The 25,968-nt window shown below is 43.3% G+C and overlaps 1 protein-coding gene across 1 annotated transcript in view; it reads left to right on the forward strand.

Annotated features, from left to right (window-relative positions):
• Positions 1 to 17,022: 17,022 nt before the first annotated feature.
• GNAI1 (G protein subunit alpha i1) overlaps positions 17,023 to 25,968 on the forward strand; it is an 82,041-nt gene continuing 73,095 nt past the window's right edge. Inside the window, exon 1 of the mRNA XM_055301105.1 lies at positions 17,023 to 17,203. Within this exon, the coding sequence (XP_055157080.1) occupies positions 17,086 to 17,203 (118 nt within the window). The 5' untranslated portion in view covers positions 17,023 to 17,085. The remainder of the gene's footprint in view (positions 17,204 to 25,968) is intronic.

Here is a 25,968-nt window from a genome sequence, read left to right on the forward strand (position 1 = left end):
TGTTTTCCTAGTCCTCCTCCTGGCAAAGGTTCTCTGTCTGCCTATCTATCTATGTATTTTAAATATTTTATTTATTCATGAGAGACACAGAGGCAGAGGGAGAAGCAGGCTACCCGGAGGGAGCCTGATGTGGGGGGGACTCAATCCCAGGACCCCAGAATCACAACCTGAGCCAAAGGTAGACACTCAACCACTGAGCCACCCAGGTGTCCCCAGATGTTCTCTATTTAGTTGCCTTATCCTTTCCAACTGACCCAACAGTTTTGGGCTTTTCCTCCTGCCTTCCTATGGCCTCAGAGTCAGCCTCTGATTTGGTCCTTTCTTCTACTTCTGACCCAAGATTGAGTTTGCCCCCTCTTCTTTATCATCCACATCTTCCCTAGGCTTTCTTTCTCCTGGCTCTCCATAACATTTCTGTGTTTCCCCAGCCCAAACGCACGTGTCCAGGTCAGACCTCTCCCCCATGTCTGAATTCTAGGTCATGCATTCTAGACTCATATGTTCACCTGCCTGGCATCTTCCCTTAGATGCCCTTGAATTTGTCTAAAAGATCTAAGTTCTAATTCTGAGCTGCACTTACCCTGTTCTAAGTTATCTTCCTGTGTTTCCTAAAGTAATGCAAAAACTTTCTAATTATTCTCTCTACTCTGATTAACAATTCTTACATTCTGCAAATTGTGGCAAGAATATTCTTTCAAGATGAATAAGATCACATCACCTCCCTGTTTATTCTCTTCTAATTGTTCCCTAGTTTGTCTTTCCATGATCCAACTCCTACTCACTTCTGCAAACAGGTCTTCTGGATCCCCCTGGATTCACATTCCATGCTTTAGCTGCCCAGCCTGCATCCTGCTCTTCCAATGTCCAGTGTTCCTATCTCTGCTTGACATAATCTTCCTCCCACCTCGACCCTTCACTGGGCTCATTCTCATCCATTGTATTTCACCTTAAGTTCTCATTTTTGAAGAATCCTTCCCTCCCCCATACCACTTAAAGTGTCCCCTGTCTACTACTCTTTATCTTCTCTGTTTATTTTGCCCTATACTTATCACCAACTAAAAACATTCTGTTTGGTTTCTTGTTCATTGCCTGTCCATTTGAATGTCCATTTCAATGGAAGTTCCCAGAGAACGGGGACATTATGTCATTATTTCTCTGGGTCAGTATTATATTTCCTTAGGCCCAGGCCAGTGTCTTCCCTGTATACCACTGGTAGGTAATTACTGAATAAATGTATGACTAAATAAATAGATTATTTATAAAGCATTTTGTTACATGAAAAAGTCAAGGAATGTGAGATTGGATAGTATGACAGCCTAACCCAAAGTAAGTGCCCCAATACCCTCAATTGTATCAAAAAAATCAGAAAATAAAAATAATCCAAGAAGACATGGAATCACAGCATACTTGAAAGAACAAAAATAAAACAAACACATGTATTAAGTTTAGAGGGATCCTTCTCCTCCCTTTTTGAAAAGTTCCAAATAAATGTATATATAATTGCAGAAATCTTATATATAAGAAAAATAATTAAGATTACCTGCTAATCCATCAACTGATTAAAGCCTCAATTCATATTTTATTAGACATTTTCCAGACTTTTCCCCTGGAGATGTACATATAGTTATGGAGCACTTGAAACTTGGCTCTTGCAAATGAGGAACTGAATTTTTAGTTACTAAGTCACATATTTATTTTTAATAATATCAAAATTGAAACTACAGCAGTATAAAATGTTTTTTCCAAAAACCACTTTATTATTTGGTTTATGAGTACATTTTGCTTTAATGAAAATATAAGATCTGACTTGAGATGTGCTGTGAGTGTAAAATATACACTAGATCTTAAAGACAATATAAAAAAATAGTGCCAAGAATCTTACTAATAACTTTTTTTTGTGGATAACACAAAGAAAATTTAAATTATACATGTAACTTACATTATATGTATATTTAATGCAAGTACATATACAAATACTTTTATATATAAAACATATTATTTTATGGATTATTTCCTTGGTTTAGTGCTATTGTATAAACATTTTCTGAAGTCAATAAATACAGGTCTATGTTTAGCCTGTTTTGGATGATTGTTTAGCATTTCACTGTGTGGAATACTAGATACATACATTTTTACTGAACATGTAAATGGTTTCCAAATTTTCACTTTTATATACAAGCTAGGGGAAACACATTAAGGGATATTTTTTATTTGTGAGGGATGGTTACAGAAGACAAGTGCCTTTTAGGATAAATTTTAAAAGAATTGTAGAAGGTCAGGAGAAATTTTGAGAAAATTATTAAAGCAATGAGAATAATGGAAAGCAAAAGCAATAGTGGATTACTGTGTATAAAGAGGAAAGAATGGGATGCAGAATTGGTCATAATGGGTTTCAGGAGGAGCATAAGTGGTTGCAAGAAGAGTTTTCAATGGCAGAGGGAGCAGTAACAAAGAGGGGGCAGAGGGGCAACAGGAAGTGGTCTGAAGACATTAGGTTCAAGTGACCTTACCCAACTCCTACACGTATTATTGTAATAGAAGGAAGTTCCTAAGGATAACAAATGAGATCTGACATGCTTCATAACTTCTGCTTATTAAGATGTAATGTAGTCTCTAAAGGCAAGGGAAACAAAAGCAAAAATGAACTATTGGGACTTCATCATGATAAAAAGCTTCTGCACAGCAAAGAAAACAGCCAACGGAACTAAAAGCCTATTGAATGGCAGAAGATATTTACAAATGACATATCAGATACAGGGCTAGTATCCAAGATCTATCAATAACTTATTAAACTCAACAGCCAAAAACCAAACAATCCAGTCAAGAAATGGGCAGAAGGCATGAACAGACATTTCTCCAGAGAAGACCTACAAATGGCCAACAGACACATGAAAAAATGCTCCATATCACTTGTCATTAGGGAAATACAAATCAAAACCATAATAAGATACCACCATTGGCTAAAATTAACAGACAAGAAATGACAAGTGTTGGTGAGGATGTGGAGAAGGGGAACCCTCTTACTCTGTTGGTGGGAATGCAAGCTGGTACAGCCACTCCGGGAAACAGGGTGGAGGTTCCTCAAGAAGTTAAAAATAGAGCTACCCTACGACCCAGCAATTGTGCTACTGGGTATTTACCCCAAAGATACAGATGTAAAACAAAGGGGCACCTGCATCCCAATGTTCATAGCAGCAATGTCCACAATAGCCAAACTGTGGAAGGAGCCGATATGTCCCTCAACAGATGAATGGATAAAGAAGCTGTGGTCTATATATACAATGGAATATTACTCAGCCATCAGAAAGATGAATACCTATCATTTACATCGATGTGGATGTAACTGGAGGTTATTATGCTAAGCGAAATAAGTCAATTGAAGAAAGACAATTATCATATGGTTTCACTCATACATGGAATATAAGAAATAGTGCAAGGGACCATAGGGAAAGGAGGGGAACTGAAGGTGGAAAAATCAGAGAAGAAGACAAAATATGAGACTCTTAAATATGGGAACCAAAAGAGTTGCTGGATGGGAGGTGGGCAGGGAGATGGGGTAACTGGGTGACAGGCATTAAGGAGGGCACTTGATGTGATGAGCATGGGGTGTTATACTATATGTTGACAAATTGAATTTAAATTAAAAAATGTAAAAAGACAATGTAAATAGCACATATTATAAAGATTTCTATCAATGACTACATTTATAAAAAAATCTATGGAAGATAGCTCTAATTAGGAAAATGTGTTATACGATGAGTTCACCACTCTGAGAATACTTTTTTTTTTCTGAGAATACTTTAAAATAATTTTAGATAAATACTGCTATCTAAAAAACAAAATACATGTTCATGGATATAAGAGACTGAAAGCTCTGGCCTATACCTATCATTTTTGCCTGTCTCTCCTGAGTACAGTCTCAGAAGACAAAGCCTACCTGGACTGGTACCCTGGTCCTGCCCTTCTGAGAAGTGTCTGTTATCTCTATTCTGATGCTTACCCATTTATCTAGGCCAGCCCCAGGGTTTGGTGGAGGGATGTGGAATGGAATTGTTTTCAGACCAGCTCAGGAGGCTTCTACTCTCTGTTTCATCCTAGAGATCTACTTCAGTTATCCAGAATCTGGAACAGTGTTACCTCCAGAGAACTTACGATGCACTCCACGTTAGGAGACATAAACAGGTAGGACTTTCTTGATTTTCCAAGTATATTTAGTATACCCTGTGCTTAGTGTTTCTGTATTGTGTGAATCACATATTCTCCATTTTTTAGGGCCATTGTTTGGTCCCTAGACAGCAAAGAATTCAAGTTTAATACAGGGAAAATCAGGGACTTCCGGGTGGCTCAGCGGTTGAGTGTCTGCCTTTGACTCAGGGCATGATCCCGGAGTTGGAGATGGAGTCCTACATCGGGCTCCCTGAGAAGAGCCTGCTTCTCCCTCTGCCTATGTCTCTGAACTCTCTGTGTGTCTCTCATGAATAAATAGATAAAATCCTTAAGAAAAAATACAGAGAAAATCATAGACGCAGAAGAGGAAATAATTTATGGTATTACCTAGAAATAAAACATAAATACTATATTTGATATTGCTAGAAAAGCCTTTTAAAATTTGAACCAGTTATGCTACTTACCCTATAAATAAAATCATGTGATCTTCTTGAATAAGAGCAGTATGCTAGAATCTTTTTCATTCATTTGTCTCATCGGTAAAGGTTTTGCCTCCTATGTCCTACACTGAAATTTTATAACAACTTTCTGCAATTTAATACGTAATAAGTACAATTTAAGAATTGTTAAATTTCTAACAGTTAAACCTTTTATACTAGTATACTGGAAATCCAGTTAAAAACCACTCCTCTCTACATTATCTCTGGTGTGTCACAGTGCCAGAAGCTCTGTCCTCTCCTTCTGGCTCTGCTAGTTACTGACTATTTTACCAAGTGTACATCAGTTGATCTCTCTGAAAGTCAATTTCCTCATTTTGAAAATGGGACAATAAATCTTATGTTGCCTATATCACAGGTTGTCATGAGAATCAAATGAGGTAAAACATATAAATACATTTACAAACCAAAAGAGTTATTATTCCAGGAAGCTTAGAAAAATGTTAGTAGTAATAGCAAGTTCTCATTTTGTAAATGCTTCTGTTAGGAATCTTATGATTGCAAGCAACAGACTTCACCTCAAACTCGCTGAAGAGGGAAGCAAAAGGGAAACAGAGCATTGGATTATAAGGCTATGAAAGCATCTCTCGGTATCTGAAACCAGGAGCGCATCAAGTTCTTGGGAAAGAACTAGAACCAGTTACCTTCTCTCATCTGTTCATTCTGTTTCTCTGAAGCATTTTTTTTTAAATACCTAAAGATATATTGTTTCTTCTTCTTGAATGAAAATGTGGCTACCCAGGAAGCCAGAACTATATTACAGATCCAGCCACCTAAAAATGTTCATCTCTCATTTCCAACTACAAATTCACAGGGAATCTCATTACATTTGGGTTACACGCCCGTCCATAGCCCTAGATTGTGATGAACAACCAGGACAGGTTAGAATGGCCGCTGAGAACTGCTCTCTGTTCTATTCTCCACTAGACTGGAAAGGGAGACACGTCTTCCCTCCCAAGAAAAGGGACTGTCAAACATAAAATCCCTAAAGTATCCATTGCTACCCCAAATGTCTCAAAGCACTTTTTCATGTGAATGAAATGAAAAAAAAATGTATTATCTGAACAGGTAGAAACAGAATTTCTCCGAGGGATAGAACTATTTTTGTAAAGGGGGAAAAATACCTTGGCAAGCTCTTTGAAAGAGAAGTGAGATCCTGAGGGTGTGGGTGCCAGCTGAGTCCCAAGAACAAAAGAGTGCTGAAGGGTCCTCTGCTTCACAAAACGAAAGCCATTAGATTTTTCTCCTAGGAGGAGTGGAGAGGACAAAAGAGGAGGTGGGGAGCAAAGAAACCAAGAAAGGCTGGGCAACAAAGCTGTAGGGGACAAAGAACTTGTAAAAAGCTCCCTACTCCTAGGATACCCCCAGCCCTCTCACCTGCCACCCACTGTGCCAAACACCCTTTAAGAGAAATAACCCATATGAATTTTTGTTTCTGTAGACATCACATGAATGAGGGTGTGTGTGTGTGTGTGTGTGTGTGTGTGTGTGTGTGTAAGTAAATTAAGTATGTCTGGACCAAATCAGTAAGAAACAGAGGAAACATGCAGAAAAGCAGAAGCAGAGGCACTCAGGGGCAGAGAGGGAGCAGCTGACTCAGGGTTATAAATGCATTATTTCCTATGATCCGCCCAAAGACTTGTCAACTAATTAAAACAGATCTCATTACCGTGTGACAGATGAGGAAACTGGAGATACTTATTTGCCCAATGGCTTACAGCAAAGTAGTTTCAGGGTAGAACTGAAGCCTATGTGTCTCTCACTCCCGGGCTCACGTTACTGCATTGGATTTACTTTGCTTCCTTCAAATGGTGTGACAGCAACGGAACAGTCAGTGGTGGCACACGTTACGTTACCGGCAGGATGCGAAGACATTGCTTTTAATGAAATGCTTTCAATGCTTTTTAATGCTTTTAATGAAACCACTAAGATTACCTCTTGTCCATTCATCCACTCATCTAATAGGTGTTGGTTGAATTCCTACTCTGACCAGCACCATGATGTGGGATAATTCTTTATTATAAATAAAAATAGTTTGACCAAAGTGAATCATAAAACTGAAAAAGAAAATGACCAAATGAGTAACAGAAGACCATGCAATTCACAATTTTCTTTTTTTCTTTTCTTTCTTTTCTTTTCTTTTCTTTCCTTTTCTTTTCTTTTTTCTTTCTTTTCTTTCTCTTTCTTTTCTCTCTTCCTTCCTTTCAGTACTCTTTGAAATTGCAGTGTCACTAGAAGTCTGATCTGGTTTCAGCAGCAGAACTAAAGTTACGATCCCAAACTAACCACATCAACCCTCATATACTAACTGCTGGGACTATGATGGTGCAGCCTCTTTGGAATACAGCTTGGCAGTTTCTCAAAAAGTTTATACTATAGAATTACCATAAGGTCCAGCAATCCTACCTCTAGGTATACGCCCCAGGGAAAGAAAAACCGGGTATGTGAACCAATACCTGCACATGAATGTACTTAACAGCACATTTTGCAATAGCCCCAAAGTGGAAATAACGCACATATCTACCAACTGATGGAACGTAAAACAAAATGCGGCATATCTATACAATGGAATAATATTATTGAACAATAAAAGGACGTGAAGTACTGGTACAGCATGGATGAGAGTTGGAAACATTATGCTAAGTGAATGAGGCCCCATACAAAATGCACATCATATGATTCCATTTACATGAAATGTCTAGAGTGGGCAAATCCACAGAGACAGAGTGCAGAGTAGCTGTTGCCGAGGGCGGGAGTGAGTAGGGAATTGGGAATGGCTGCTAAAGGGGGGAGGGTTTCTTTTTTGGAGTGATGAAAATGTCCTGGAATTAGCGGTAATGATTATACAATCCTGTGAGTGCATTAAAAAAACGTTGCATTTTATACTTGGAAATGGTGAATGCTATACACAGATGATCTCTCAATTTAAAAACTAATCACATCACAGTTCTACATGTGTACAAATTCTGGCCAAATAAAATTACTTTCAAAATGAACCACACTGTAATGGCAGCACTTTTGTTACATTTGTCTTCTCATTGTTTTCCTGTGCTATCCAAAATGCCCTTCAGTGAGTCGCTTTCTGTTAAAAGTCTCAATAACGTGGGATGCCTGGGTGGCTCAGTGGTTGAGCATCTCCCTTCAGCCCAGGGCATGATCCCAGGGTCCCGGGGTCAAATCCCACATCGGGCTCCCTGCATGGAGCCTGATTCTCCCTCTACCTGTGTCTCTGCCTCTCTCTCTCTGGGTCTCTCATGAATAAATAAATAAAATCTTAAAAAAAAAAGTCTCAATAATGTTATGGAAGCCACACTTCTAAAAAGGAGCCAATGCCCTACTTTACCTTTTTCAGCATTCTGGCTCTATCTCTGAATAAACTTTTTGTTAGTGAAAAAGCAATCGTTAATGGTTCAACATAGTATAGGTCACTTGTCCATCTCTGCTTTGAGAGTGCTAGAGATTAGGGTAAGGCTTTGAAATTATTTGAAGTTTTACTCTCTAGGACCAAGAAAATGCTTGAAAGTCCCCTGGCAATATAAACACTCTTCTTCTTCTAGGAGTTCCCAAAGAGCTGTTTTGAGAAGGAGTAGGAGCACTTATAAATCAGAGCCCCTCACGGTCAGAAGCTGTGCAGCTCTGGATGTTGCAAGCAGAGCTTTGTAGAAGGATGTGCTTGAACCCGGGATGAAAGGTGAGGGCCAGCAGCACCTCCCAGTCAGCATATATTAAAAATGTTTGTGGGTTTCTTTTTTTGGGGGGGCGGGGGTAGCTCAGTGAGTTAAGCATCTGACTCTTTATTTCATCTCAGTTCTTTAAACTAGGGTTGTGAGTTCAAGCCTCAAATTAAAGCCAGGTAGCTCTTTCCTTCATATGCTAGCCTTTGCTTCAAGCTTGGCCTAAGTTTCGGTTTATCCACACTGGCTGTGGAGTCCGCTTATATGGAAAAAAGGGGAAAAAAACTATAGGCCAGTATGCTCGGACTTACTTGTGAAAAACAGTGTACCCTAGGCAGGCCTTAAAACAACATGTATATTTTACCCCCATCTTTTCACAGGACACTTAGGATTTGATCTTCAGCATCTGACTAATTAACTCTCTCCATTTTGCCTGCTGCTCTAATTGGGTACATGGAACATGTGGAGAGTTTCATGTCTTAAACTCCCTCGTGTGATTTTTTTCCTTATTCACTGACCTTGAAGTCTTACCAAGAGCTCAATTCTTAATAACTTAATATAAAACTTATTTTGTCCCATTTAGTCCCTAATCTGTACATAACCTAATATGGTACTGATTGATATGGGACAAATGCTTGTAAAACTCCTTACTACCATTATTTGGAATAATATTGCCAATAAATGTAATCAGGACAAAAAGGCACTCCGTGATTCCCTGGATCCCTTTGGCCTGGCTCCTACTCCTAGTCCTGATCAGTCCTTCTGTTGCATTTCCTGCTGAGCTGAACAAGAGACACACATGTCAGTTCCACAGCTTCAACAGAGAGCTAGAAAAACAACTGAGCCAGCAGGAAACATAAACTGAGGGGGAGGTGTCATTGGAGCTCTGTTTTAATCCAATGTAGTAAATAAACACATAGACTTTAATAAAGCCAGGTAGCTCTTTCCTGGATATGCTCGCCTTTGCTTCAAGCCTGGCCCAAGTTTCAGTTTATTATCAGAACAGCATTTTAGGAATTTTGGCAAAGCCACACAAATAGGGGAGAAAGAAAAAGATGGGTCCTCACTCATAGGCTTATTCTCAAAAAGAAAAGTAGAAAACTTGACACTGACGGAAAAACAAGGCAGATAAGAATCACAAAAATACATTAAAAAATTTAGCATTGTCCATCAAGATACAAATGGATACTGTATCACAAATTTGACGGTAACCTAATCTCTCCTCTTTGGATTTTATGCAAATCCCTTGTTTTGGCCCTCAAAGCCCGAAGTTGTCTTCTCCACCTTAATCTCTTCTCTTTCCAAGTCGGCTAAAGAGTGAAATACTTAAACTCTTGGATCTGACAAAGCAAAAAGGAAGTACTGTAACTCCAAGCACACGATGTGCCAGGAATTAGGTTATACATTATGGTATTTAATCATCGCAGCACTTCTGCTTACATACGTGAGGCTTCCAAATTCTAATTTAGAATAAAGTCGTAATAAATTCTGCCCATATTTGAATGGTCTCTACGACCCTGTAGGCCCTGGCCCCTGCCTACCTTGCAGCCCTCATCCTTCTCATCTCCTACCCCCTCATTTTCACTTTTATACTTCAAACTGCCCTTTGAACTCCTTGAGTGTGCCGACCTTAGTTCTACCCCAGGGACTTTGCATTCGGACTTTACCAGTGAGGGAGATTAGAATCCTCTTCCTTAAATCTCTTGCACAACTAATTCCATCTTGGCCTCTTCTTCTCAAAAGACTTAAACTGGTGTGCTCCCTTATAAAACACTCTGTTTTGTTATCTTCACAATACTCATAAGTACTTTTGAATGTATCCCGTTTAATTGGTCAGCTTACCTATTTACTTAACATCTCTTTCGAACCACTGCCCCATTCATACCTCGAGGTAATACATCCTATTTACTTATTCCCAGGGCTAAGAACATTGCCTGGCTCACGATGGCCCTAGATTAATTTTGTCCAATGAATTAACAAATGGTTTAGGAGAAAATCCAGCTTCTTCCCTTTATCCATTTACAGTGTGTGTTTACTGTTCTAGCTATTGCAGATAAAACAGAAACAAAGAGACAAAGACTGCTTTTTTGAGTTTATATTCAAGTGAGGGATGGCAGGCAATACACAATCAAAAATACGTGTGTTATGTGCTAAGAGTTACAAAGAAGGGGTAGTGCACAGGAAGGGAATGAAGAGTGACAGGTGGGTAGTTAGGGAGTCTATTTCCCCAGTAAGGTGACATTTGAACAGAGATTTGAAAGCAATAAGGGAGTGAACCATGCAGATATCTGGCAGGAGACTGTTCCAGTCAGGGAGAGCAGAAGTGCAAAGGCCCAATGATGGACTGTGTTTGGCACGTTCAAGGAACAGCCTGGAGGTAGTGAGGCTGAACCACAGAGCACAAGGAGGAGCGTGGCAGAAAATAATATCAGGGGTGAAAGAGGTAAACTTGACAAATCATGTGACTCCTTGTATGTTATCATCCTAAGAACTTTCGATGGGATTTTTCTCTGAGTAAGATGAGAAGTGAATGGATGGTTCTGAGTAGAGGAATTAAGATATCTGATTGACGTTTTTTTTTTAAGATTTTATTTATTTATTCATGAGACACACACACAGAGAGAGAGAATGAGAGAGAGAGAGAGAGAGAGAGAGAGAGAGAGAAAGAGAGAGAGAGAGAGAGAGAGGCAGAGAGGGAAGCGGGTTCTTCTCAGGAAGCCCGATGCAGGACTCAATCCCAGACTCCGGGATCACGCCCTGAGCTGAAGGCAGACGCTCAACCGCTGAGCCACCCAGATGTCCCTCTGATTGACATTTTTAAAAGATGGTTCTGGTTGCTAGCTAGACAACAGTAAGAGGCAGTGGTAGAAGCAGAGGCAGTAGGAGCAGGCTATTGCAATATCCCATAGATAATGTGAACTACGGTGGATCAGTGGACGTTGATATTTGGCCATTTTCCGGATTCATCTGAAGGCAGTTAACAGGATTTCCTGACACATTGGATATATAGGGGTTGGGGGAATGGGAGGAAGCAAAGCTGACTTTGCATAACGGGAGAAATTAGCACGTGGCAGGGGAAAGGTAGGTGCTCAATGGATGGAAGGCCTCGATGGCACTGAAGAACTGGTGGCGAGAAGGTATCACTGGGAGTGAGATGGAAAAATCAGAGGCTGAGGTCCAAAAGTGGCGCAGCTGTGTTGCTTCCTTTGTACCATAAGCTCTTCCATTCCTTCCCCTGCGTAACACTTGAGAAGATTCATGGCTAAAACGAAAATGTAAACCTCCAAACAACTTCTCCATCCATCATCCCATGTGTCCACCACCCTTCATGATTAAAATTCTTAAAAGTTTCCTTATTAAGCTCTGCGTCCACAGCACTTACCTAACCCGGAACTTTGCATGGTATGGATTCCATTTGCAACAGTACATCAAAGTGCTTTTGTATCCCTGCCACCCACCTCCTGATGAAATGATAGACTCGTAGGAACTCAGACTTATTGGGACCTTGCAGGTGATCTCATTCAACGAACTCATTTTTACAGGTAGGAATACTGCTGTTTAGAGAGGTGAAGGGACTTTCAAAGACAAATATGCAGTTGAAAACAGAGCTTTGAACTGCTCTAAGGTTATGAACTGCCTGGAGCTGCCTCTGCCACTACCACTATTGCCAATTCTTTTCCTTTATACTTGTCCCTCGGGATATTTTTTGATGTATTTGAAATCATAGATTACCCTTTTTTCCCCTAAACCTCTCCTCCTTCACTGTGTCCTATTATAATCAATTTCCCCTGGCTCATCAACAATGACTTCAGGCCTTACCTGCCTTAGCAGGAACTTAAGCCTCCTGAAAGCATTCCCTGAATATGTCTGAGAGTCCCCCAACGTGGCCTCATATTCACATGGGCTCACGGGCCAGTCTGTTGGTTGGTCATTTTTTAACATCCTGCATGTTTTTCTCTTCTTGTCCAGGTCACTTTTGTCACAGCCACAGTCCACGAAGCTACTTGAGGGAAACTGAGTATAGCCAATGGTGCAGTGTCCAGCAGGAGAAGGTGCATCTCCATACCCAAAGCACTGTGTCTAGAGGTTTCAGTCCATCAGTGCCGGGTGCCTGAGAGGTGGTATGTGTCCATGCAGAGATGATAGAGTCCACATTATCTCTGCCCCACATATGTAACTTGCACACCCAGAGTGCTGCTTGTCCTATAAAGTCTCAGTAATAATTCAATGGGCTTTTCTTTTTCAATCTTTGCTTGGAATTCCACTTCTCTAATATCCCTTCTGTTTTTCTCTTTCTTTCTTTCTTTCTTTCTTTCTTTCTTTCTTTCTTTCTTTCTTTCTTTCTTTCTTCTTTCTTTCTTCTTTTTTTTTTTTTTAGCTTCTCCCCAAACCAAACTCTTTCCTTCTCACAAAGAAAGCAAAAACTCAATCTAGGCAATGGAAAAGTGTCCACGTGCCACGGCTGTTCTACTCTGCCAACCAAAGATACACACTGCCCTTTCTCTCTCCCTTTGTGTGTTTGTACATGTCAGGTTGTCCTGACTCTGCCTTCTATTCGGATTCCTCCTTATCGCTATACACTAATCCATCAACACACCAAGCCAACACATCTTAGATAGCTCCCTTTTCCCATTTTGCTTGTTTTTCATATGGTAGGATAAGTAGGGAAAAGGTTGGAGGCCAGGAGTTGCAGAATTTTAATTTTAGTTCTGACACTAAGTCCATCTGACTTCTGAATAATATAGAATCTCAAGGTTGGAAGGGATCTTAAACGTTTATTTCTAGATCTCTCCCAAAATGCATTCATCCAGTCTAGGTGTACATATCTTAGTCAAGAATGAGTAAGTTTCTAAGGTTGCCTATTTCCTTTGGGGGAATCGTACACCGTTTTTCTCTACGTCAAAGTAAAATCTGTTTGCTACAGCTTTCTTCCAATACTTCTAAATATACCACCTTGAGGTCAGGCAGTCTTGAGTTATGACACAGTTTTGAGATACTTTATGACCTAGATGCTCTCAGCTGAAAGTGTCCCAACTGGTCTTTATAGGTCTTTAACTTTTTAAGAAATTTAATTCTAGTATAATCAACATACAGTGTTATATTAGTCTCAAGTGTACAAAGAACTCTCTTAGCATATGATGCTTATTAGTGCTCAGCAGTAAAAAGAAATGAAGTCCTGATCCATGCTACAACATGGATGAACCTCAAAAAACTTATGCCAAGTGGAGAGAAGCCAGTCCCAAGAGACCAGATGTTATATGGTTTCTTTTCTAGAAAATCTCTAGAACGGGTAAATCTATAGAGACAGAAAATATATTAGTAGTTGCCTAGGACCAGGGGGTCAGCGATAGAAAAATTGGGGATAATGGCTATGGGTTATGGGGTTTCTTTTTGGGGTGATGAAAATAATCTCATTGATTGCCATAATGGTTGTAAAACTGTGTATATGCTAAAAGCAATCAAACTGTATACTTTAAATGGGTAAATTATATGGTGTGTGAATTATATCTCAATATAGTTGTTTAAAAATACGATGTCCAGAAGGAAAACCCAGTCCTCTGAAGAAGATTGCTTTAACCTCTGTAGTTCAGTTTCACTCTATCAAATAGATGAGTTAATAATATCTGCTCCACCTCATTGACAGGGTTGTTGACTCACACTTTGCAACATGATAATTACGTAAGTTATTAGTTTGAGTGACTCTCACCACCTCATATCTACATTACTAACACAATCCACTTACTGGTAACTCATTTGTTTTGTGGGGTAAGAGATGATTTTTTTTTTTTAATGCCTATTATGCAACTTGGGGAATGTAAGGAACAATTAGCACTCGTTGCACAAAGTCTAACACTTCACCTTAATATTTAAAGCTTTCTTCTAACATTGTTCCACACCTTCTATCATTTTTTCACAGCCAAACGACATCCCAATTATAAAACAATGGCTTTCTCCAACACATAGTAAGCCTTTTAGCTGGTTGTGCCTCTCAAACAAAGTATACTATGTTGCAGATTGAGTATCTTCCCTTCCCCCTCTCCCCCAAATTCCCATGTTGAAGCCCTAACTCCAATATGATGGTATGTGGAGGTGAGCCTTTGGGAGGTAATTAGGCTTAATTGTGGTAATGAGCCTGGGATTCTATGGTGAGATTAGTCCTTATAAGGAGGGAAGGAGAGACTAGAGCTCTGAGCAGTCATGTATATAATTTTGTTGTACCCTCTTTTCTCCAAAATATGAATTTTATAGGCACTTCCACCAGTATCAAGTCATGGCGGCTTGGTCTTTTGCTGTAGTTGGCCCTGCACTCAGTATGGCCTGAAGCCTGTAGGGCCAGGCCTAATAGCCAATAACCCAAAGTGGCTAATTCACAGACACTACGTTGAAAGTTCACTCCGTCAAGTTTAACTCGAGGGTTTCTGACCAACATCTCAAGTACCAAGAAATACAAAGAGGGTAGAAGGTGATTACAGGTTAAAGGTTGCTCCTTTTTGCTGTTAGGTCACAAAAGGTCACAGGAAAAGTTGAGGCAGTTCTTGAAGTTACAGGTCTGGAGCTCAGCAGGTTGGGCCAGCGCGGGGCATGGGGCCGGTCCAACCAGGAGGACACCGGGGCCCTGCTGGCCCGCAGGCCTGGCGCCCAGCGCTCAGCAGCTACTCTGCCCTTGGCGGCGGCTCGGCCTTCCCTTCATGGAACACTCAAGCCGGTCGGTCTTTTTTACAAAAAACTTTTAACAAAGTCAGACTTCCAGGTGGAAACCAAGGAGCAATTGCCTGATTTTTAATACACCAGAGCGGCTGTTTTGCTCTGTGCCACCGGCGCCCTCCTGTAACCAATGATCCTTTCCCGCAAGGCCTGCAAAGTGTGGTGTCGGGGCCTCAAGGGTCCAGCCCCTAAACCTGCGCGCCTTTGGGGGTGACGGGCTCAGGCCCCCGCAGCTCCCCAGCTCCCGGGCCGCCAGCCCTAGAAGCCCGAGGCCCACTCGGGGGCCAGGAGCCTGAGGAAGGCCTGAGAAGGGGTCCTGCCGCGGCTCCGGCTCACCCAGGTGCCAGAGGGTCACCAGGTGCCAGAAATCCGGGGTCAGAATCTGTGCGGGGGGTGGGTTCGGGCGGGGGCAGGCCCGGCTGGGGAGGCGCTGGGGGTTCGAGGCTCCGGCCTTTCAAACTGCGGGCTGAACAGCCAAGTTACCAGAAAATCCACGCAGATGGTCGGTGCTTGGAGAAAGAACTGTGGGAATGCACAGGAGGGGGGAGGGGAGGGGACGGGGAGGTACCTTCGGCGTGTCCCTGGCCACCCCCTCCTCCTCCCCCGCTCCCCACTCCCCCTCTCCTGCTCCCCGCTCCCCCCTCCTCTGCTTCCTGGTCCCCCCCTGCCCGCCCTCCCCTGCTACCTGCTCTCTCCCTCCTTGCTTCCCACTCCCCCCTCCCCTGCTCTCCCCTCCCCTGCTCCCACTCCCTCCTCCCCCACCCTTCCCTGCTCCTCACTCCCCCGCTCCCTCCCCTGCTCCCCATTCCCCCCACTCCCCCTCCCCTGCTTCCCACTCTCCCCCTGCTCCCTGCTCTCCTGTCCCCTACTCCCCGCTTCCTCCTCCCCTGCTTCCCTGCTTCCTCCCCCCACTCCCTGCTCTCCCCTCCCCTGCTCCCCGCTCCCCCCTACTGCCTCCTCTTCCCCTGGTCCCCTGACCCCCCCTTGCTTCGCCCTCCCCCCTGCTCCCCCTGCCCCTCCCCTGCTCCCCCCGCTGCCCCTCCCCTGCTCCCCCCCGCTGCCCCCTCCCCCTGCTCCTCCTCCCCTGCTCCCCCCTCCCCCCTCCTCCCTGGTCCCTCCTCCCCCCCACTGCCTCTCCTTCCCCTGCTCCCCTGTTCCCCCCGCCTAGCCCTCACCCCCTGCTCCCCCGCCCCTCCTTCTCCCTGCCATGCCCCCTCCCCTGCTCCCCCCCCCTGCCAGCTCCCCCCTGCTCCCCGCTCCTCCTCCCTTGCTCCCCCCTCCCCACTTCTCACTCTCCCGCTCCCCCCCGCGCTCTTCCCTCCTCCTCCCCTGCTCCCCCCCCCGCTGCCCCCTCCCCCTGCTCCCCGCTCCTCCTCCCCTGCTCCCCCCTCCCCACTTCTCGCTCTCCCGCTCCCCCCCCGCTCTTCCCTCCCCCTCCCCTGCTCCCCCCCCCGCTGCCCCCTCCCCCTGCTCCCCGCTCCTCCTCCCCTGCTCCCCCCGCTCCTCCCTCTTCCCCCTCCCCTGCTCCCCCCCGCTTCCCCCTCCTTTCTGCCCCCCCGCCCCCCCCAGCTGCCCCCGTCGCCCACATCCCCCAGGCCGGCAGCCCCTTACCCCGGGCCCCGCGCGGCGGCGGCGCAGGCTCCCACGCCCGGGCGGCCTTTCCCCGGCTCCCAAGTTGGGCGCCGCCGGGGGGCAGGTCGGCTCCGGCCCGGGGGGTGGGGGGGGGTGGGGGGCGCGCCCGTGCGAGGGGCGCTGTCCGGGGCACGTGCGCGGGAGCGCGCCCGGGAGTGGTCGCGGGGGGCGGGGCGGGGGCGCGGGGGGCGGGGCGGGGCGGGGCCGCGGCGGCGCGGACGCCGGGCTGGGCTCGGGCTGGGCTCGGGCAGGGCTCGGGCGCTGGCGGCGGCGGCGGCGGGCGGCGGGGCTCGCGCGGGGCAGCGGGAGTTGGCGCGGCGCTGCGGGAGCGGGCGGCGGGCGGCGGGCGGCGGGGCGGGGGCAGCTCGCTGGGGCGCCGGCCCGGGAGCCGGAGGAGCGGCGGCGGCACCATGGGCTGCACGCTGAGCGCCGAGGACAAGGCGGCGGTGGAGCGCAGCAAGATGATCGACCGCAACCTGCGGGAGGACGGCGAGAAGGCGGCGCGCGAGGTCAAGCTGCTGCTGCTCGGTGAGCGCGGCGGGCGGGACCCGCCCCGGGGCCCCGGGACCTCGGGACCCCGCGACCCCGGCCCCCGCCCGGCCCCCGACCCCGACCCCGGCCCCGGCCCCGACCCCGACCTGCGCTCCGCGGGCCCGGGGCGCGTCCTGCGGCGCCCGAGCGCCCTCCCCGGGCCGGGCTGCTGCGGGTGCTCGGGGCTGGCGTCCCGGAGACGCGCGCTGCGGAGCTCTGCTCCAGCTTTCGGAAAGAGCCAAAAAAACAAAAAAAGAGTAAGCCAGGGTTCTGACGGGAGGATGCACTAGGAAAATGCCCACAGCGTAGGATTTGTGGATCTGACTTGGGGTTTCTTTTGTTCGCTGCCCCCCCCCCCCCCAGCTCACATGCACCCTGTGGCTACTCAGGCAGGTGCAAGGTTTCTCAGAACCTTCATTTGCCCCAGCAGCGACTGCTTCTGCTTTACACCAGCCATAATAAAAGAAAATATCGCACAAACCTGTTTTCAGTAAGCTCCTGTCTCATTGGTTTAATGACTGCAGGAAAAAATGGTGGTTTTTTTTTTTTTCTCTCCATTACTAGTAGGCTTAGAAGCAGCAAACTTGGCATGACTAAAAGTAATAATGATCTGAGTCATTCTGCTAGCAAGCTGTGAAATAACTTTGCATCTTAAAGACCTGCTTGGTTTTCTTCACCCTTGTCCCCAGTATAGATCTTTCTCAGTTAGCGCCGTTTACCTAAGTTCTTACGTTAACAAGAAATACCACATTTGGCGGAGGTCAGTGTATTTTCAGTGTATGGAGCATAGAAGAAACACACCTTGACAGGGGAACAGGTAGGTGGTCCCCTTGTGCTGGGAATGTGCTTGAGACATAAAGGAAACAAAAGGAAGATCCCAAAGTTCTTTCCCTGCAGATTCTGTACTCCTGCTCTGATGCATTCTTTCCATGGATTTCCCCGTGGGTCCAGTTTTGAGCCAGCCAGCCACCATGTTTAGAGCCATTGGAAAAGGAGCCCTCTGCTGCCCTGTGATGCTTTCATTAGATGTCTGTCGGAAAGAGGTGGGCTGGGCTCAAAGTCAGAGGAGTTGGTGTTTGCTTCTGTTTGGAAGACGTCGGTGTTTCTCAACCTTAGCTCTATGGGCGTCTTAGGCTGGGTGGTTCTTTGTTGGGCAGGCTGTCTTGTAGGTTGTGGGATGTGTAGCATCCATGGTGTTCTCTGGCATCTGCCCCCGGGATTCCAGTAGCAGTAGCAGCGCCCTCCCTCCACCCTTGATCCTTGAAAATGTCTCCGGATAGTCGGGAGGGTCCCCTGGGGGTAAAAACTAACCTCTGATGAGCACCTACATTGACAAGAATAGCTCAATGGGTGAGGTGGAAGTAAAAGTTGCACCTCTACAACCGGCTATAGTGAGAGTGAGGAGGAGGGTGTAGAAGAGTCATGATGTTCAGAAGACATGATGAGATTTTTGTTTTTCTATACCAGCAATGTTAGATTTCAGAATGATTTTTAAGACTCTTTTAGGTAACTGGATTCCATCAGCTATGTTTTCTCTAGTGTTTTGCTTTTCCCCTTGCATCTCCTCTCTCCGTAGAAATCCTTTGCACCCCTGTCTTGTTGGCCCAGCTCTCCTCCTTACTCCTTATTTTACTCCTACTCTACCCTTTTGCCCAGGGTCCCAGCACTCTAGTTCCTATAAACAAAATGCTGGCTTATTTCGTAAATGTTATTCTTGGAATGTTTCAAAACATTTTTTTTTTTTTCCTGATTTGTCTTTAGCAGTGAAGTTTTGACCTTCGGTTCTTTTTTGGATGTTTAAAGTCAAAAATGTGTAAGCTCGGTGAAATCGTCCCATATAAAACACAAGTGGATCAAATAGAAATAGAAAATGGTTTTCTAGGTGATCTATAACCATTGTCACTTCCATTTTTATCAGGTCATCTTCCTCTTAATTATTTTAGTTTTTTTCATTACATGAATTCCATTTAAGGCAAAAAGCATCCAAAGTATATTTAAGATAGTACAGTAAATAGTTCATTATATTGCATTTTTAGAAAAGATTTCATTTATTTATTCATGAGAGACACAGAGAGGCAGAGGCAGAGGCAGAGGGAGAAGCAGGCTCCTCCCTGCAGGGAGCCCAATGTGGGACTCATCCCAGGACCCCGGGATCACGCCCTGAGCCAAAGGTCCTGAGCCCAGGACCCTGGGATCACGCTGTAACCACTGATCCTCTCAGGGGTCCCTGCATTTTTTTTTTTCTTAAGGCATATATGTATCGTCTTTTAGACATCTGGGTTGAGAGATTCAGGTATGAGATGCACATTATTAGTAAAAAAAAAAAAAAGGTACTGGCTGTCTATTATAATTAATTTTTTTAAATCATATATTTTACTATCCATGTTAGGAGCAGTGAATTAGGCCTTCAAAAAGAGGGACTTAGTCTAATCATTGACCTAAAGGAAATTAGGTCAGGGTTTGAGTGGTTCAAGTCTTTAGGTTTAGTTTTCAGGCATTGGTATGGGAATGATAATCCTAAATAGAAAAACTTATTTTTATAATGACTGTTTCTTTCCATTAGAGATGGCCTATTGCCTGAGGGGAACACATTTCTTATTGTCATACCTTTGAGGATGTTATGGTCTCTCGTTGTTTTAAGGGCTACATCATTAGGTTTTGGCTGTGTTTTCAGTGGGACTATATTGCACATAGGGGTATTTCTTAAATATTGGTATGATTTTCAAAGATGTAAAGGGTTAGATTATACAGAAATAAAACATTCATTCATTCTTCATAAATCATTCTACTCTAAAATTGTTTTAAATCTCCTTTAGTCCACCTCACTGTCCTCTGTACTCCGCTATCCTCACAAAGCCCACACCTTATCTCTTTCTGTGGTTTGTTTTAAATATTGTAGGTTGAGTGAAAATTAGGTGAGGGATAAGATCTCTTCTGCTTGGTGATTATTTTTCCATTGGAGCCAGCAACCAGCTCTTCGAGAAGCTACATCATTAATCTTTTTTGTTTCCTTTAAACTTGCCCTGTGACTTCCTTAGTTGGGAAATTCTGGCATTGCAGGAGTTTGGATTTCGCATTGCTTTAGCTATTTCCTTAGCATTGGCTCAGGATCTTAGATGTCAGAAAGTCTATTTCCTTGAATAAATGGACCTGGTATTTGGTTCTATGCTTCTCTCTCACTCCCCTACCTTAATATTAACAATTACAATGATGGGCACTACAGGTGGTGTTACAGTGTCTTTTGAAAGGGCTGATTTTTCTGTATCTTCTGTTTCTCATTCTTAAAATTTGCAGTTTCAAATTCTCCGATGTCTCAAACAGGCTAATTCCAGAAGACGTCCCTGCTTCTGTCTTTTGCATCTAGCCTACCCTATCATCCTCATTCCTTGCTCAGAAACCTTTGTTGACTTCTCCATTGCCTGCACAATAAAAACTTTCTTCCAGGCCTCGTTTCCCTGCATCCTTATGCTCTTTTCCTCAGGGTACCCTCCTCCTCCAGATAGGAGCGGTTGGCATATGGCGAAGCATATTGCACTCTGGTTTCTAGTGTTGTTTAGCCCTGTGCCCTGCCTGTTTCTCTGACTGGTGTGAGCACTTCAGGGGCAGGATCATTCTAAGTTGGATTTGTATCCATCCCTAACAGCCATCTACTTTGTCATGTGCTTAATTAATTCCTTTTTTTTAAATTTTTTTTTTTTGCTTAATTCCTTTTTTTTTATTTTTTATTTTTTATTTTTTATTTTTTATTTTTTATTTTTTTGCTTAATTAATTCCTAATTATGTTAATACCTTGTATAGAATTAGGACATCCCCTAGAATATAAACCATATATTTTGCCATTTTCAGTATTGATGGGAATAAATAATTACCCAGCCAAACAAAGTAAACCAAAAAGGAATGTTAACAGTATGTGATGACCAAAAGAAGCACATGGTATCTAAAAGCATATTGGTTTAAGAATTGTTTCCGATTTTTGTGAGAACTTTTTACGAGTTGTATTATTTGTTAGAGAAGATGACAGTGGATATTCATTGGGGGAAAGTCTGCTAAGTTGCAGTTGTAATGTCATTCCTTAAAATTTTTCTTTTGTACAGCTCTCATTTTGTGACCTTTATTTTTGGCCTCTTTTAGCCATAAGTAAAGAGCATGAGTCTTGTTAAATGTATCCATGATAGGAAGCATAATGCCTGTGTTAGAGAATTTAGTTGAAGATGTTTGGAAATATAATGCCTGCCTTACAGGATTTAGTGGGAGATGCTATTTAAACCTCAGAAAGATTGCTGTAATTTTTTAAACAAAAGGTGAACATCCAACCACTATCTTAATGTTTTTGTTATGTGTGCCTCAGCCTCGGAAAGTTTAAGCGACCACAAATTCCCATGGGAGGACCTGGATGTATTTGTTGCACTTCTAGGTCACATATTTCTTGGTCACATGTTCTGGCATCCAGTTACCCAATGTGTGACTTCCCACAGCGTGACATTGGTGAAGCTGAGATCCCAGATGGCATTTGAGCCGAATGAACTAAGGTCAACAGTGCCTAATCTTGTAGTGCGTAGACTGGCTCCTGTTATGACGTGTTAAATGCTAATTAAAAATCTTAGCAGAAATAGGGCAAAATTAGTTTTAAAGTGAACGTCCATTCCATAAATTTAGTGGCTTAAAACAAAGTATAACGTATTAAGTGTACATTCCTGGAGGTCAGAAGGCCAGGTTTCATCAAGCTAGGATCAGGATGTCCGCAGGACTCATTTGCTCGGAGAGCTCACAGGAGAATCTTTTTCTTTGCCTTTCCCATCCTCTGGCTAGACACTGTCTGCTTTCATTGGCTCATGGGGATCTTTCTCCATCTGCAGAACTAGCCATGGCTGGTAGAGGCTTTCTCCCAATGCATTGCTCCTGTGTTGCCTCCTTTTACTTACAAGGACCCTGTGATTACATTGGGTCCCCCTGGATGATTCCGGCCACCTACCTACCTACCTACCTCGCCTCGGGAGAACTTGTCTTAATCACATCTCCGCAGTTCTTTTTGCCACGTAGGGTGACGTGTTCGCAGGTTCCAGGGATTGGGACATGGGCATCGTTGGGAGCTATTATTCTGCCTCCCACAGTCTGCCCTCTGGCTGCCAAAGATTTATGTAAAATGCATTTACCGAATCCCAGCATCTCCCACAGTCTCCACCCAGTACAGCATCAGCAGTGCCCAGGATCTCCTGTACCTCAGTTTGCGTGGGCTTCTGGGGCTGGGCCAGCCTGGGCCAAAACGCGTCTCTACCTGTGAACCAGTGAAACTTGAGAATCTGTCCTCTGCTCCTCTAATAAGATAGATACGCCTGTTCAAAAAGAAAGTAGAACAAAAAAAAAGAAAAAAAAAAAAAAGGGTGTTGTCCCGTCCTCTGCACTTTGCAAACTTAGGTTTCAAGGCCTGGGGGTAAGCCTGTGACCCGGCTCTGCCTTCTGGGTGCTACGCTCCGCCCTTCCTTCGTCAGGGAAGGTAGCACGTTTGCAGCTGAGTAATTCTATCAGCTGGTTTCTTGCCTCTAGAATTATTGTGACCTAACAGCATTCTGTCATTTTGGAGTCTCTTAATTTATCTTTGCTTCCTGTCCCGTTTTACTGTAACCCGCGAGGAAGGAAACAGCCTGGACCTTCCAGGGGTTTGCTTGGGAGTCTTCTCCTCTGATATCCCAGTCCTGAGCTCACGCTCTGTTCTCCCACCTGTGGGACGAAATTCACTTGGGCTCTCTGCCGCTAGGCAGCAAGGATCCCTTTCTGCTAGTTGAGCACATCACGTTCTCCTTTGCAGCCACGTCCTCGCCGGCAACACAGTTAGAGTCCATGTGTCCGGGCAGCCTGTTTCCTGGGATCTCCATGTAGGTTTCCTGGGATCTCCACGTAGGTTTCCTGGGATCTCCATGTAGGTTTCCTGGGATCTCCACGTAGGTTTCCTGGGATCTCCACGTAGGTTTTCTCTAATACATATTCACATGGGTGTTGGCATCTATAGTTCCAATAGCACATTGGGGCAGTACAGGCTCTTGCTACCACGCTCCTCAAGACTTCAGCCTCTGCCTGGTACCTGATTCCAAACCCATTTCTGCATTTTTAGTGTTTTTTTTTTTTTTTTTTTGCTGCAGCACCCCACTTCCTGATATCCTCCTTGATATCTCATGTATAACTTTAGAGCATGCAGAATGATTATAATTTCATTTTCTTCAGTCCTTTGCCTGTGACTCTCGTGGTAAAAGCAAAATCACCAGTTTCTAGTGCTTCATGTTGAACCCATGGTATTTCATTCCAGACATAAGTGTTAAAAAATAAGACTTTTATTTTTGTTTGCCTCCGCCTCAGTGAAGTTTTTCCTGACCTTCCAGTCTAAATTTGTCTTCCTTCCTCTCCCTTCCTAATTATACCATTTTGAAATCATCTTGTGCATTTACTTTTTTATTGTCTGTTGTGCCTCTCTGTGGGGCTGGCTTCCTCAGAGCAGGAATCCAGTTCGACTTGTTTATCATCTAAAGGCACAGAGTAGTCCTTCCATAAATGTTGTTTAAATGACTGACTAGGTAAATTATTGAACATTAATTTTAACTAATAGTCTTTTAAAGTGAAAAAGTTGGTCCATTTTTTCTTGTGACTTGAATAATTTTAATGAGTTTTGGCCCAGTGTATTCTCATTTATTTCTTTTATATCTTGGTTAGAGTAAGTAATACCTACTATATTATTACTATCTTCTATAAACTGAAATTAATTTAGGGACTTAATTATTGTTGCATATGGTCAGAAAGATATGACTGTGGGTATGTTAGGTGTAGAGTGAAACGTGATTTCTATATTTGTGTATTCCAGACACTTTGTTTTCAACAGGATTGTTGTACCGCTATTTCCCATGTTATTTGAGTGCTTTCTTAAACTATATACAGTCATACAAGGTGGCATTGCATGTATGCTCACCATCACATCTATCACAGCGGGACAGTAAGATTGTAACTTTGGCTTTCTGGAGCCAGTAGGATGCTCAGAAACTGACCACAGTGTATTCTTTTTGTCTTGCCTATCCTTAAGTGGCAAGAATTATCATTGATGGCATTTGCAAAGGGCAAATTGTATATTTGTTGTATATTTTTTTGTTTTGAGTTACACCTTAGGTTTACCAAATCCCTAGGAGACTTTATGATTTACATAGGGAAATAAAATATGTACCTAAAAATAATTCCTCATAATGGCGACATAGGGAAGACATGGTATAGTAATAGCTGTGAGGGGAGCTAGGGAGGTAAGCTTTAACATTGGGGTCTTCATTGTTGATCAGAGATGAGGGTGGACGTCACATACCTTTCAGAAATTACTGTGGTCATAAATCTGTCTATTTCCGTGCATTTCTGAGCTTATTTTTTGATCCTGGCTGGCTGTACACTCTGTATTATATAGAAACCTGTAATCTAGAAGAGACTTTGCTCTCTATAGCTTCGTTTTCTTACATTTTCCACATATAAGGAATTTTAGCCCTCCAGGGTTTGTTTAGCTCTGTCCAGAGACTTGCTGCACAGGAAAAGATGGTTGACCTAGAACTCTGGCAGGAAAATGTTTTCCTTGAGAACTTGGGCAAGTTATCCCAATTCTTTAAGCTTTAATTTTCTTTTCCATAAATTCCAGATAATAAATGTACCTACCTTGTAGGACTGGGGGACAAAGTAAGCCAATACCTCCAGAGTGCTGAGAATAATACATGGCACAGAAGTTCTTAATAAATATAAGCTGTTACGATAAATATTTCAGAGACTCTTTGGAGTCAGCCTTCTCTGTCTCCTTCCAGTTTGATCCATTTATGGCCAATGAATCCTTTTGTTGGCTCTTCTTAGCAAAGGGTATGTATGTACATAGCAAAGATATCAAAAAGTATAAAATCAGTCTTAATTACTAGTTTCTGATTCAACCATGGCACCCTTGTAGGACTTGGCTTTCTGTTAACAGTATCCCCATTGGGAAAAGACCAGGTAAATAACTGTGCTGTGTTAGGAATTCTAGAGAGAGTGGATTTTAAGTAATTGGAAAACTTTACAAAAGAGTTAAAGGTAATTTTTTCTCTCTTTTATTACCCATTTTTAGAATAAATGTAATAATTTCCTGCAAACTTTCCTTTTATCTTCCTTGAAAATAAAACAAGGCTGTTAGTGTTAAGTCATGAAATATCACTTGAGTTGACTGAAATGAATGTGCCATCTCTCTGGGGAATTTATGATTACTTCCCACAAATTTAAAAACCTTTTTGAAACTTTCTGTACTGATGACTCAAACAGATTCCTAATAAGACTCCAAAATTACCATGAATTTACTTTTGAGAGAGAAGGAGCTCCTCTTGAAAAGTGGTCTTAGCCTTGATATAGAAACAACGAAGCATTGACTCTGATAGTTTTTGTCTCTTTTACTTCACTATTGCAGTGAAGTCTTTTAACACTTAGGCTTAAATTACCTGGCAGTTCCTTTTGTTTACTGTGATTTTCTAAGGCACAGTCTAAATTTTTTTCTAATTATTTACTTATCTATATCGTATGTTTTTTTTTTTTGTTTGGGCACATAGCTTTTATTTGACAGCTAAACATGGGATCTGTAATGAAATCGCACCTAAGATCAATATAATATAATGGGAATTAGAAGAAAACTGCATTTTTATTGGTAGTTCTGAAGTTAATCTAATTTCAAGAGTAACATTTACATTTATTTCAGTGCAATTTAAAATCGATCTATTGAGTTTTCACAA

This window comes from Nyctereutes procyonoides, unplaced genomic scaffold (assembly GCF_905146905.1).
Source record: "Nyctereutes procyonoides isolate TBG_1078 unplaced genomic scaffold, NYPRO_anot_genome, whole genome shotgun sequence".
NCBI classification, from domain to species: domain Eukaryota; kingdom Metazoa; phylum Chordata; class Mammalia; order Carnivora; family Canidae; genus Nyctereutes; species Nyctereutes procyonoides.